Here is a 13,071-nt window from a genome sequence, read left to right as displayed (position 1 = left end):
TGTTGTGTTGTGTGGCTAACTGAAATACAGGGTAACACAAGGTTAAATATTGCAAATACTGTCAATGCAACTGTAAACCAATTCTTGTGAAAAAGCTTTGCATGTGGGTCTTAGGTTGTGTTAGAAGTAAAAACTGTGTAGGTGCTGGGAAATTGCAGAAACAGGTTAACAATGACATATAAGCACCTAAAGGTCACGACTGCCTTATAATACCTCATTTACTGTGCAGCAGCAGACACATTAATCAGCTTTGACCTGTCGGTACTCTGTATACCAGTGGTTAAAAACACATTATATGTGATGAGACAAGCAAGATAAATTCAAATAAAAACACAGATGTGAAATACTCTGTCGGTATAATACTGCAGAAAGAAAAAACAGAAGATTAAAAAAAAGAGAGAGATAGAGCTGGAAATAATTAAAGTCTACAAGTCCATCAACACAAACCAGGGATGTCAGTAGAGAAAACTTTACACTTACCCTGCACTTGTCACACTTCTGTCCAAGCACATTTTCCTTACAGTGGCACTCTCCAGTCTCCTGGTTGCAGACCTCAGAAACAGAACCATTAGTATGGCACTGACACGCTGCAGGAAAGGAAAAGACAGGAGAGACTGAGAACAAGCATATTTAACAATAACACATGTTCTGAGTGCGTTTATCTAACACTATGGTGGGTCGGATAAGAGGTACTGCTTAAGGTCTTCTTTTCAGGATTAACTGTTGATATCCACTTGGTCACTGCACTTCTGAGAAAATATTCTGTTGCTCAAATATTTTTTGTAGTCTAGTGGGTTGAATGAATTTTGAAAACTGTTGTCTGCATTTTTCAAAATTCTCAGTTAAAAAAAATAAAAATGTTTCAAGCACCTATTTGAGCACCTCTCAATTGCAAAGAAAAAAGGATTGCACGTAGAATTGTACACATTCTATTTTTCTCTTATATACTGCATTTCTGTGTATTTTTGTCTCAATCTCTGTGCCTACATCCTATTTTCCTAGAAAAATATAAAGACATAAGGGACTGATCAAGACTTTTGCACAGCACTGCATAAGAAATTCAAGATATAGCACATTTTGTTCCCACAAAATGACTCTTTAGAACCTTACTCCTAATACTTTGCATGAATGTAATTTTTTATTTAAGATTTATGTCCCGATATCCCTAGTGAGATAATAATACATAAATAAATAAAATGTGTTTAAATCATTACTCAAATAAATAAAGTAAATAAAGACACACATAACCCTGCCATTCAACCACTTATCCATACAACTAAAAGCTTGAACATCACAGCTTGTATCAGGTAGATGGGCTGTCAGAAGGAAATGCGTATATGCTTAAAAACACACATAACCACATCCATCTGTAAACACACCTTTCAATTAACAGCACACATCACATTGGACAAACACCAGTGGGTATTTGTAGTTTGTGTTGCCTTCTGTCATGCTGTCCTCTTAGATATAAAAGAGGAAGAAGGACAGACATGACTGTGGGATGGGAAATTGAGGTGAGAGGCAGGGGTTCACAACAGATGCCCCCACAAAGAGATAGGGAGATGGAGAAATACACACAGATATGCAGAAACATTCATACGATACATAACGGACATTGCAGAAAGCCATGCACATGCACACCTGCTCAGCCACATACATGCAGATGTAAATACACACACGGCTGATTAAACATGCGAGAAAACATGCACACATACACCTGCCTCTGTTTCACACTCTCTCGTACTCTGTCTCACCTCCCCAGCTTCACCCTTGGGGAACCATCTGGACTGTTCTGTCTGTTGTTACTATGTGGACCTTGTTGTGGGATAAATCACTACTTCATTTTTTTCCCTCTTTTCAGTGTTGGAAAAGTAAATGTTTCTTAGACTAAATTTGTTTTGTTACTCAGCAATCGTCAATCTGTCAGATTAACCAACTGGAGGAGTAGTTACTGTGCATCTGGCATCCAAAGTGCCAGTGTAAAAGCGCATTCTTCCCCAAAGAAATGCCAGTGTTTGGTACTATGAAAAAAATCAGGAATATCCCCTGTAATTTTTACCATGGACACCATGCCCTATATAACTTGTAATAGTAGACGTTGTTAGCCATCTCCAACAATTCCTTTACTCTGGCCTTGTTTTTGAACTTACTAAGCATCACATGTTGTCCTTTTACATCATCTTTTAATGAATTACCACAGCCTCCAATGTGCATACTGGGTATGTGTCCAGGGACTCAGTTGGGGTGTCTATTCATGAGGAAAATGAGACCAAGCAGCACTGCTGCTGTTCTTGTGATTCCCTGTCCTGGTATGTATAGGCAAGTGGGTGTGTCTGTGAGTGTGGCTGAGTACTGGGTTTCAGGTAGGCCTGGTGGGCGTGTCCTATCTAGAGGATGGCCACACCTGAAGCAGATGATGACTCACACACCTGCAGCTAATGAAGCGTCGTTGGGGAGCTTCTTTAGACGGTGGCTGAACGCTCCTTGTTGTGGGATCATTGCGTGAGACTCCACATTAGTGTTATTAGTATCAAGTCCAGTGAGTGCATGCCCGTGGTAGTTGAGTGTCCTGACAAGTTGCTTCTTTGTTATTTTTCTCCAGGAAGGAGCAGGGAAGACAAGAGCAGCGAGCACAGGGTGCGGGGACACACAGGAGCGGAAGAAAAATTAATGAAACAGCCATGACAAGAAAAAGGAGGAAATTTAAAAATTCAGGATGAAAACATTGCCCTTGACTTTAAAGTTCTTGAAATGCTTGGTGTGATAACATGACTAAAGGTTAGCTTTAGGTTAGCAGCTAAGGGTTAGCTACTCACAATCACCATAAATCTATGACCTAAAGGTTTGACTCAAAACCAGGCTGCCCTCACAACCGAAGAAGGAAGTATCCAAAAAATATTTCTGTTTTACCTGTATTATTATTTTATATACTTAATTTTGGATTTTGACATAGAATCAATGCTTATTCCTTTTCTAAGCAAACACATCCCAGTGCTTTTCCTGATAAAAGCGTGCTGGGCTCTACTTCATTATTACTTCAGCTCTGATGTAGAAGCAGCATTGTGGTACTGTCAAGAGGTGCTGAGGAAATCAGACATAGAGAGAGAGAAAGTGAGGAAAAGAGCAGGTATGTGTGTATGTGTACTCATTTCAAACTATTTTATGTACATGTTTGCACACAGTCCTGTATGATATGTCTGATTACTGAAGAAAAGAGAAACAAGCCTGATCCTTAAAACAAGCTGTCAAAAGCCCATCAAACATCTGTGCCCAGGGGTCTGTAACTCCATGATCGAGGCATGGCCACAGTACTGAGATTTTTATGACTCAAAATAACTAATGATTATCACCAATCCTAGTTTGATAACTTCTGTCCTTAATTAGCTTTGCCATTTATCATTAGAATAATGATATTAGTGAACACAGTGTTTATTCAATAATGCAACTATAAAAAAATTGCATTTATCCATAAATGCACATCACTCCAAAGGGTTTTGCTTGCATGTGTGCTACATAATAATTTTAAAATGATAAACATGTAAATAAAAATGGGAATTAGAGAGCCTAAATGCTATGAATGCATGTTTTATATGAACTGCTGTGTAAAAGATGATGCAATTCCATCAATGAGGCATCCGATTGGTCCCAAATTCAACCAGTTTTATCTGCACTACTACATGTAATATGTATTTCAGGGTTACAATCTCAAGTTTTTTGAGATTTTTGACATCGGATCTCCCTGCATCAGAGCTATACCAGGCATTTGGTTTAGATGATTATCTGCCTGACATTTCTACTAGAGATGGACCGATCCGATATTACGTATCGGTCCGATACTGACATAAATTACTGGATCGGATATCGGAGAGAAATAAAAAATGTAATCCGATCCCTTAAATATCAAAAAAAGCACCTCACAAAACTTGCGACATAGCGTAACTCGGCTAATAACCATAGCACGTCAGAGCAGTGTGCTCACGTGATAGAGCGGCTGTGTGTATTTGTAGCCTGCTACTAAACCAGCATTTCATCTCCGAGGAAGTTATCCCAGAGAGAAGTAAAGCAAGTGTGTAAGTTCATCTCTGAATGTTTGTAAAGCATTCCCGCGTTAAGCTTAATAACCAATATATGGAGCGACTGCCTCTTCTCTCTCCCTCTCCTGTTGCTACTTCAATCATGAAACTGATTAATGATCAGCTGATCGGCTTTTCTGTCGCGAGTCCATATCTCTTCTTTGTTTTTGGCCCACTTTGCACCAGAAAGAGGAAACCAGCAGCTGAACAACAGCAGCACGTTTAACCTTGATAAGCTGTTGTTAGAATTTATTTACTTTCTACACCAGGATCCTTTTCTAAGTAGCTGACGGCTGGTAACTGTGCAGGGGCGGATCTAGCAAAGTTTAGCCAGGGGGGCCGATAGGGCATGAACAGGGAAAAGGGGGCACAAAGACATACTTTTCTTTCTTATTCTCATTTAAAATGTCCAGCTTTTAATAAATAATTATCTGAATCTTACACCCAAAGTTTTAATCTGATTTAAATGTATAGAAGTCCATTACAGTATATAGTAACTGTTAAGTCTAATATACTCTAGTAAGCTATAGTACTTTTTCCTTTGGGAAGATACCATCTGTGCAGTCTACAGTTCTGTTGAAGAAAGATGTTGAATCTATTTAATTATTCTTGAAAAATAATTTATTTGTGTGCATTTTTTTACACTGCATCAAATTAAAGTTGATTACATTGATTAAGCATCATGAAGTGGGGGGGGTGGTTCCCTATTTTTTTTTTTTGCAGGGAGTTTGCAACCCTATTAGTTAGGCTGCTTAATATTCCTGCTAAGTACTCCAGAATAGGAAGGATGGAGTAGGTTTAAGTTTATTAGATTGATCAGTATTGCTGAACTATGAAATATTTTGGGTGCAGTGTATTTTTATTTTACATACAGGTATAACACAATAGCTTTAGTGTTGTTGTTTATTTAAACTTGAGTATGAACTTATACAAAATGCAGCAAGATATTTAAAAAACAGTTTTATTGATTAAAAAACACTATATCGGATTCATATTGGTATCGGCAGATATCCAAATTTATGATATCGGTATCGGACATAAAAAAGTGGTATTGTGCCATCTCTAATTTCTACAAGTCTTTATCTAGATGATTTCCACTGAGTGCACATCCTGTTTTCCACCAAAGCCACATTTTCTTTTCATGGTATAGTGCAGCAAGCACTATTTTAAAGGGACTTCTACTGACCACTGAGCACATGAAGCGGTGGCATCCGGGGTTAAGCTGTTTGACTGACTCAAAGAAAAGAAAAGAAAAGAAAAGTGTTTCTCATTTCCTTTTCACATCTAGAGCTCAAGATGGGAGTCTAACTGGAGAAATTCAAGCCACAAACCCCTTGAAAGAAATTATTTGCAGGTACAGTAGTCTCCACAGGCAATCTCCAGAAGTCAAGTAAGCATAAGGCAGGGAAGTCTGAATCTTATACATGGTGGGGCACTATTAATGTACATGTAAAAAAATAACTGGCTAAAACATAGTCAGTCCAGACTTCTTACTTGTTTGAGGATTTTATTTTCCTGCAGTATTTCTCTGGTCCCATCAGTCCCTTGAAAAGTGCCTGGGCCTCTGCACTCAATAGTCCGTTAGGAGTGATAAAATTAGAGTTGTGAGTTTTCCCAAAGATCCCTCAAGAGTTTATTGACCAACTGTTAGAAACATCTATGGAACATTCATTAAGTGTCAGATACACAGGAAGCGTAATTACGCCATTGAATTACCACATACTCACATTGTTCCCATGGACAAATGTGCGACGGAGCAATTGACATATCTTTTCTACAACTTTCAAATGAATTCCCCCCCCCCCATGTGAGAAATGGTCAGAGGAGTTCTCTTGAAATTTATTCCTCAGACAAATTGATTTGTGGCCAAGTTTGCTTGCAAAATCAAACCATTTTCAATTCTCCAACAGAATTAAAGCGAAACACTATTAAAGGGGGGAGACACAAAAAGGCTGCGGCGAAAATGGCTGAAGATGAGAACTCTGACATCAAAAGAAAAAGTAAAGGATTTTTACAGTCTAATAGTGCGCAAATGGACTCGGCCTGAACTCTCCTGCTCCACTCAATAAAATTCATTAAGACTGGGAGCAGCAGGGAGAGGGAAGCAGTCACAGAGAGAGCGAGAGAGAGGTAGACTGGCAGAAGAAGAGGGAGCAAGAGAGAGAGCTGTTGTGTTTTAATAATTCTTGGTGGTCTTTTGTCATTCATGCAGGATCAATAACAACTCTCCATCTCCCAGACACAAGCAGCCGATCAGCACTGTGGAAGAGCAATAGATCAGGCTGATTAATCAATAACCATTTAGCTGGGTGGAGAGGGGAAACAACTACAGAACAATGAACTATCAAATACACATTAATACCCTCTGTCAGCCTGTCTGCCTGCTTTTGTGCTGGGCTGACAGTTTTATCTGTCTGTTTATCAGTCCGCCTGTCTATCGCTCACTGTGAAGTGTCTTTCTGCTGATCTGTCTCCCCTACCCCACCCTCCCCACACCCACCCACACCACTGTCTTCTTTTTTTTTCTTTTTTTTAAAAAAAAGAAAAAAGGTTTTAATGAAGATTTTCACAAACAAGTGCCATCTGTATTCGCTGTCATCTCTTTCTTTCTCTTCCACTCTCACCACCTCATTTTTACAGGTATAGTGTTTATTTTAAATCTTAAACACAGCTGGGAGTCAGTGGGCTGCTCCAACATCACACCTCCCACTAGCACAGCTGCTCGTTGATGCACACACACACACATACAGGCGCGCTCCAGATGGCGTACAATCCACTGAATGTTTCAGAGAAAGGCTTAAAAGTATCATTTAGCTAAAACTGAGTTTCATAAAGAAATTGTGTTCTACAGTGAGACACCCTGCTGAGACCCACAAGCTGCACTGCTGACTTTCTCTATAATGAAGGAAAACCAAATTATATTTTCCATCTTTAAGGCCCTGAGTGTTATTTTTTATTGCAGGTTCTTTAAAATCATTATGATAATAAACTCTTTACTGACAGATGGGTCCTGTCAATATGTCACTTTTACCAGGGGTCAAGCTGGGGATGTGACGCAGTGGCGTGCAGTGTCTCTTTCTGACACTAGGAGTCACCAAAGTGATCAATTTTGAAATTTTAAAAATGAGGGCTGCAAATTTATCATGTTTATACAAACTATGATTTAGATAAGATTTTGACCTGCCTCTCGAGAGAATGAAAGGATGAGAACCTTGTATGGTAAAAATTGAGGTTTTTTTGAAACATACAATGAAGTGCCACCTTAGTGGATAGCCATCGTAAACGAGGACCAATGTAACTTTTAGACAAACAACAGCTGCTGTGACAACAAAACATTAGTTCAGTCTAAAAAAGCAAAAAACAAAAAAATCTTTTCAAAGTTTCAATGTCTGCTCTGTTTTTTATTTGTCTGCACTGTAGCAACTACAAACTATCAAAGCTCATAAAACCTCTGTGGGGTTTGTTTTCCAGCGCGTACTCCAGAGCAGGTAATCTCCAGCACCTTCGAGATATATGAGCGACGCAAGAGTGAGATGAATTCAGATTTCAGTGAGGTCCCATTGTGAAATAAACAGATCTGTATGTGATTTAGAACAACATGCAAACAAATTTAGAACTGAGAACATTAAATTTGTGCTGTTTACACCAAAACAGATGAATCAGATTTTTACTTGATGTCTGGATATATACACCAAGTCAGGGATCCCTGTGGCTCTGTTAGTGGTCTATGGTCCAAATGTCCACGGACAGGATAATGAAATTCTAAAATTTCCCCTGCAAGTGAACACCAATGTGTGTGAATAGTGCTTGCAGTGTAAATGCACTCAGACCCGATGCACGTGTGGGTTTTATTTTTCCTCTAGACCAGAGCTTCACAAATGGTGTGCTGGGGTTTACCGGTATGTCTGAAGTTAAGTCTAAGTATGCTATGTTTATACTCTTTATGCACAGAAGGAAATAAAAAACATCTTAAGGCCTTCTGTCAAAGACAACTAGGTCAATTCATGCAGTTGCTGGATGGTGGGAATTATGAGACTGTATCAGGAACAACCAGGTAACCAAATATCATGTTAGATGCCACAAGAAGAAGTGCCTTCATCTGACTGTGTAATCAAAAAAACAACTGATAAAATGTCACCGTGCAGACATTTTTGTGTGCCTTGGCCACAAAAAGTTTGAAAACTACTGAAATACTACAGCGATATAAACTAACATACCTTCATGGTAAAAAGGAAGAACATTATCCTTCAGTTCTAAGGTTTTAGATATCAAATCAGATCTGATCCTTAGCAGCTATTAATATTATTTATTTAACAAAGGCTAAGATAAAATGCAGAAGAACTGCCTGATTCCATGGGACTTAAGAGGGTAAGTAGCAGCTGAGTACAGCTAGTCAAATGCATTTGATTAATTGATCATCAGCAAGTGTGACCACTGATATAAAAGCAGAGGTTTTGGCAGCTTGTTGGTGTGGAGCATTCAAGTGTGTGTTAACACAATGCCAAGGAGAAAAGAAATTATTTTAAAGAAGCAACTGTTGCTGCCCATAAATCTGAGAAGGGTTATGAAGCCATTTTCAAACCATTTGAAAGCTATCATTCGAAAGCGAGAAAGATTATTTACAAATGAAAAGATTCACAATAGTCTTCCTTGGAGTGGATGTACCAGCAAAATTAGCTCTAGATCAGAGAGTGAATGTTTGGTGCACAAATGATTAAAATCAAATGAGTAATTTCATTCATGAAACTGTCTGTATTTTATGTCCAAATTTAGAACTGCATCACAAAATAAGTACAAACAAATTATGAAGCTTTGGCCGTGTTAGAAAATTTAAAAATATCTTAACACCGAATACTACAACTAGTATACACCACCACCACCACAACTACTACTATTAATAATAATGATACTAATAACAAAATAAACATATCTATAATACTGATGTGAGTCCATCTGTACAACTGCTAAAGCCTGTCTGAAATTGGGCCATGCAACAAGCAAGAGACAAAGCTCAACAGAAGCTTTCATTTTTCCCATGACTGTATATCAGTTGTTTGATTTCTGTTTAAATTTTTGTCGTCTTACTTACGTTGGCAATCTTTTGCTATGATGGCGTCTCCATAATAACCTGCAGCGCAGCTGTCACAAGATTTGCCACCATAACCCTGGCGACACCGCAGACACCGGCCTGTATTTGGATCGCAGCTCCCAGGTATGGAAAGGTCCAGGTTGCCATTGCAATCACAAAGTCTGCAGGATCCCCCTGGTACAGTGGGCTGACCATAGTATCCATTGGAACATCTGAGAATCAGTGGAGATACCAAGAGATGGATAAATCAGTTTCACATCATCTTTAACCGATCAGCTTCCTGGGGGAGACGTAATAATAAGAGAATAAGGTGAAATATTTTGTACAATGCAGATAGAAGACATGCCAGTGAACCCACAAATATTTTTCTGCATCAAGGTTTTTGCAGATTTTTACTTGTAATCTGTCAAGTTTCTGACTCCTAGAGGTAGCATTAAAAAGCACCACTGAGGATGACTGGGCTGAAACTGACTGTAAAAACTGTCACATTTTCTACATACCAACTCTTATACCAGCAGCAGAAGTTGTCTAACTATAAAATTCGACATACAGGAGCTTTTAAAATGCCTCAACCCTGATTAACATCCAAGCTTTACCCTTTCGAGCTGCACCAACAAGATGCCATCCTGTTATTCTCCCTCTCTCTGTTACTGAAGGAGCAGGTATTGCACTAATATCTTTAAAATACAGTTTTGCTCTGCTTTTATATCCCAAATAACACTTGAAAATATGTTTTTCCCCCTCAGCTTTCAAGTTTGAAAGAAAATACACAGTGGGTCACCTTGTCTTCTATCTTTCTTTCGCATCTAACAACTACTGCGTATGAGTCAGCAGGTAAAAGCAGGTAAATATAAGTATTGTTTACTTCAGCTTCTAGCACCAGTATTATAAAACACTTTGAATACACAATTACTCATTAAAGCGCCAAACTATCACAGAAGCCAAAATCCAGTCTCTATCTACACAAGAACTAAAAATCATCAGCAAATGTCCACAGGAACTATGAGCACTGTTATATAATTTGTTTGACCAGTTAAACTGCTTAGATACCAGTCCAGCTGAATTATTCATATACGTACACTCCCATTACATAAATATAGACACCCAAAGAGCTACAGGGCAAACCCACAGAAATGAAAGGGCATAGAAATTAAAGTTTATAAAAGTAAACCCTTGAAGACATTTTTTTTTAAAATGGAGATTTAATGGCTTTAGGCAGTGAACTTCAGGATGTTTACTGCAGGCTGCCCAGCTATTACTCAAATAAAAGCATTGCTGTCTGAACTACATTTATAAACTGGAAACAAAAAGTCAGACTACGAAAAAAACCCCTGCAATGTTCATTTCAAATTTATTTGTAACGTTAAAAACCAAAATCATAAAAAACATATAACCTATTTTAACCTATTTTTTTCGTCCACCAGCCATAGTAAGGTTTATGCCACAGCTGTCCTAAATTAACAATAAATCATTTTTTATGCTTCCGCATTGGTGAATCCACCAGGGTGCGCTCTTTAAGGTCTTTAATCAAAATGATATATTAAATCCTAATTATTATTATCCGTGAATTTTCAAATTTGATATTTTACAAAAAAAAAAAGTGGGGAAAGAATTAAAGCACTTTATTTTTTGATTAAGATGCTAAATTATAGTTTTTAACTTGCATTGTGGAAACATTATTCTTGATTTATTTTTCAAATTTGTGCTCAAATTTTGGTATAAAAACATCAGTTCAGTTCAGCAAATGTTTAGTTTGTGTTGTTTTGTTTTTATGACAGGTGGTCTTAAAAACCAAGTGATGTTTTTGTGATGGATTCTTTATTTTTTTTAAGCATCATTCATGGATACAAACATTCCAAAGGGTCGTTAGGACTCTTGATCAAGAACAAGTAAATGTGTTAACTGTCAAACCAGTTCAGGATTTCAATATTTTGCTTTTTCAATAACTTCATTCGATTAATAAAAAGGAAGATGGCCAAGGCCTGGGAAATATATTAACCTGAGAAAGCGGCGCTGTCACACGAGCTGCTGAAACCAAATAAGGCTGGCCAAAGCTGAGCTCAGGCTCTACAGGCTGAAAAGGGAATTGAGATGAAAGAGGAGAGGAAGAGGGACAGAGAAAAGTGAAAGGGAGGAGGGAGAGCGATCAGATGAGAGAAGAGAGGGAGATGGAGAGAGGGGAAAGGTCTTCACATTGAAAAGAGAATTGAATTTAGAGAGGGGGTGTGGGTGGGGGTGGAGGGTAGGAAAGGACAGAGTGAGGGAAAGAGTCAAGAGCAGCCAGCCATTATTACCACTGACCCTCCTTGGTACTCAATAGAACTGGTTTATTAGCTTTCCTTCCCACTCCGAGTGTGTGTGTATGTGCACATGTATGTTTCTGAAGCATGTCTGCACATCTTCCCAGTTTTACTGGCAGCATTTTTATTTCTTGAGTTGAGATGAGCTGTTTGTATTTAGTCTTATATGCGAGATGAATTCCGATGTTAGGGCTTCTATTCTAGTCATGCATACGTGTAGTTACTTGGGCCTCAAGAGGAAGTGAAGGTATTTATAGTGGCTAGTCTAGCGTGATTGAAGTTGATATTTTTGGAGGGGTTAAACACCTGGTCAAAATCATCAGAGTGTGGAGGAAATGTATGGCATAACTTGTAAAGAGAGATAGAGAAGGGCAGATGGGCTTGGATCGTAACAGTCGCGTTGTATTCTCAGAGTGATGAATGGAGAGTCGACAACAGGGGAATAAATGCTCAGTTTCTTCTTAATATAATCATTAATTATGTTCGTCTCCACTGTCAATAAAACTGTTAAAGGCTTTTTTTAATCATTCCAACACAGGCTAAAACAGAACGACACTAAAACAATGCTCAAATTCACACCATCAACCAGTTTAGACTAATTTCCTCATAAAAGAACAAGCTGAAATCCTCAATCCTGAATTAACAATTAGCTATGTGAAAAACTATAGTGCTTTAACAGCACCTGGAAATCATTTTTGGAATCAGCTTTTTACTATAACGTTCAATGAAGTACAAAGTAAGCCATAAAACATTGTCAGAGTACTTTTCGTAGTTCACAAAAAGCTTCTGATTAAACGCATTTCTTTGTGGTGTCATCCCCGGGTTGAAGAGGGCTGTTTCAAGTTTGATGATAATTGCGATGGTGCTGCTGCTGCTAACAGGCCACTGTCAATCAAATCCAATATACAGTAATTGTCTGAACTTTGCACTGAAAAGTTTCATTAAAACCAAAGCACCAATTAATCTGCTGCTATCTAGTAATGCTGAACTAATGCTCTGCCAACACTCATTTTAATACTACTAGCAACAATCCCATGTGAACTGACTATTCCACTCATTTACTCATTTAGTCACCTGCAGTCATGTGAAGAGTAGCTGAGACAAACTCCATAAACCGGCATAGAGACAAGGTATTTAAATACGTCAATTAAAATGCGTCAATTAAGTAACAGATACTTAATTCCTGGAGTCTTCATTTCTATTTTTGAATGTTACTTTGGAGCCTCCAGCAGCCTCCGTGTTACAGTTTCTACTTTTACTCACACGTACAGCGAAGCTTGACATATGATTACATTTGCACATCTCTTAACATTAACATCAATAAGTAGTATTACGACAACATTAACAATAACCCTCACTTTAATCCCTCTGCATTCTAGATGAGAGGGTGATCGATTAAAGTACATTATATCCATCATATCAGCTAGTTGGCAGCAAGCACCTAACATGACAAATGAAAGACCTTATCTGCAAGACCATTAACATACTGGCACACCCTAAATAGCACCCCGTGACTCAAAGTGTTTTAACCTACATTTGTTAAGCAGCTGCAATAAAGAGCTTTCAGCTATATTCTAAATGACTGTTTATGGACAGGAAATTGAAAAGC

The 13,071-nt window shown here is 38.3% G+C and overlaps 1 protein-coding gene across 9 annotated transcripts in view; it reads right to left on the bottom strand.

Annotated features, from left to right (window-relative positions):
- Positions 1 to 13,071, bottom strand: part of lama2 (laminin, alpha 2) — a 251,165-nt gene that overhangs the window by 104,976 nt on the left and 133,118 nt on the right. For all 9 annotated transcript variants that reach the window (XM_076874014.1, XM_076874016.1, XM_004550514.4 and 6 more), the window contains exons 21-22: positions 9,163 to 9,374; positions 481 to 587 (exon numbers count right to left, since the gene is read on the bottom strand). In XM_076874014.1, the coding sequence (XP_076730129.1) occupies positions 481 to 587; positions 9,163 to 9,374 (319 nt within the window). The remainder of the gene's footprint in view (positions 1 to 480; positions 588 to 9,162; positions 9,375 to 13,071) is intronic.

The sequence above is a fragment of the Maylandia zebra genome, linkage group LG15, assembly GCF_041146795.1.
Source record: "Maylandia zebra isolate NMK-2024a linkage group LG15, Mzebra_GT3a, whole genome shotgun sequence".
Taxonomy (NCBI): Eukaryota; Metazoa; Chordata; class Actinopteri; order Cichliformes; family Cichlidae; genus Maylandia; species Maylandia zebra.
This window is presented reverse-complemented; position numbering and strand designations above follow the sequence as displayed.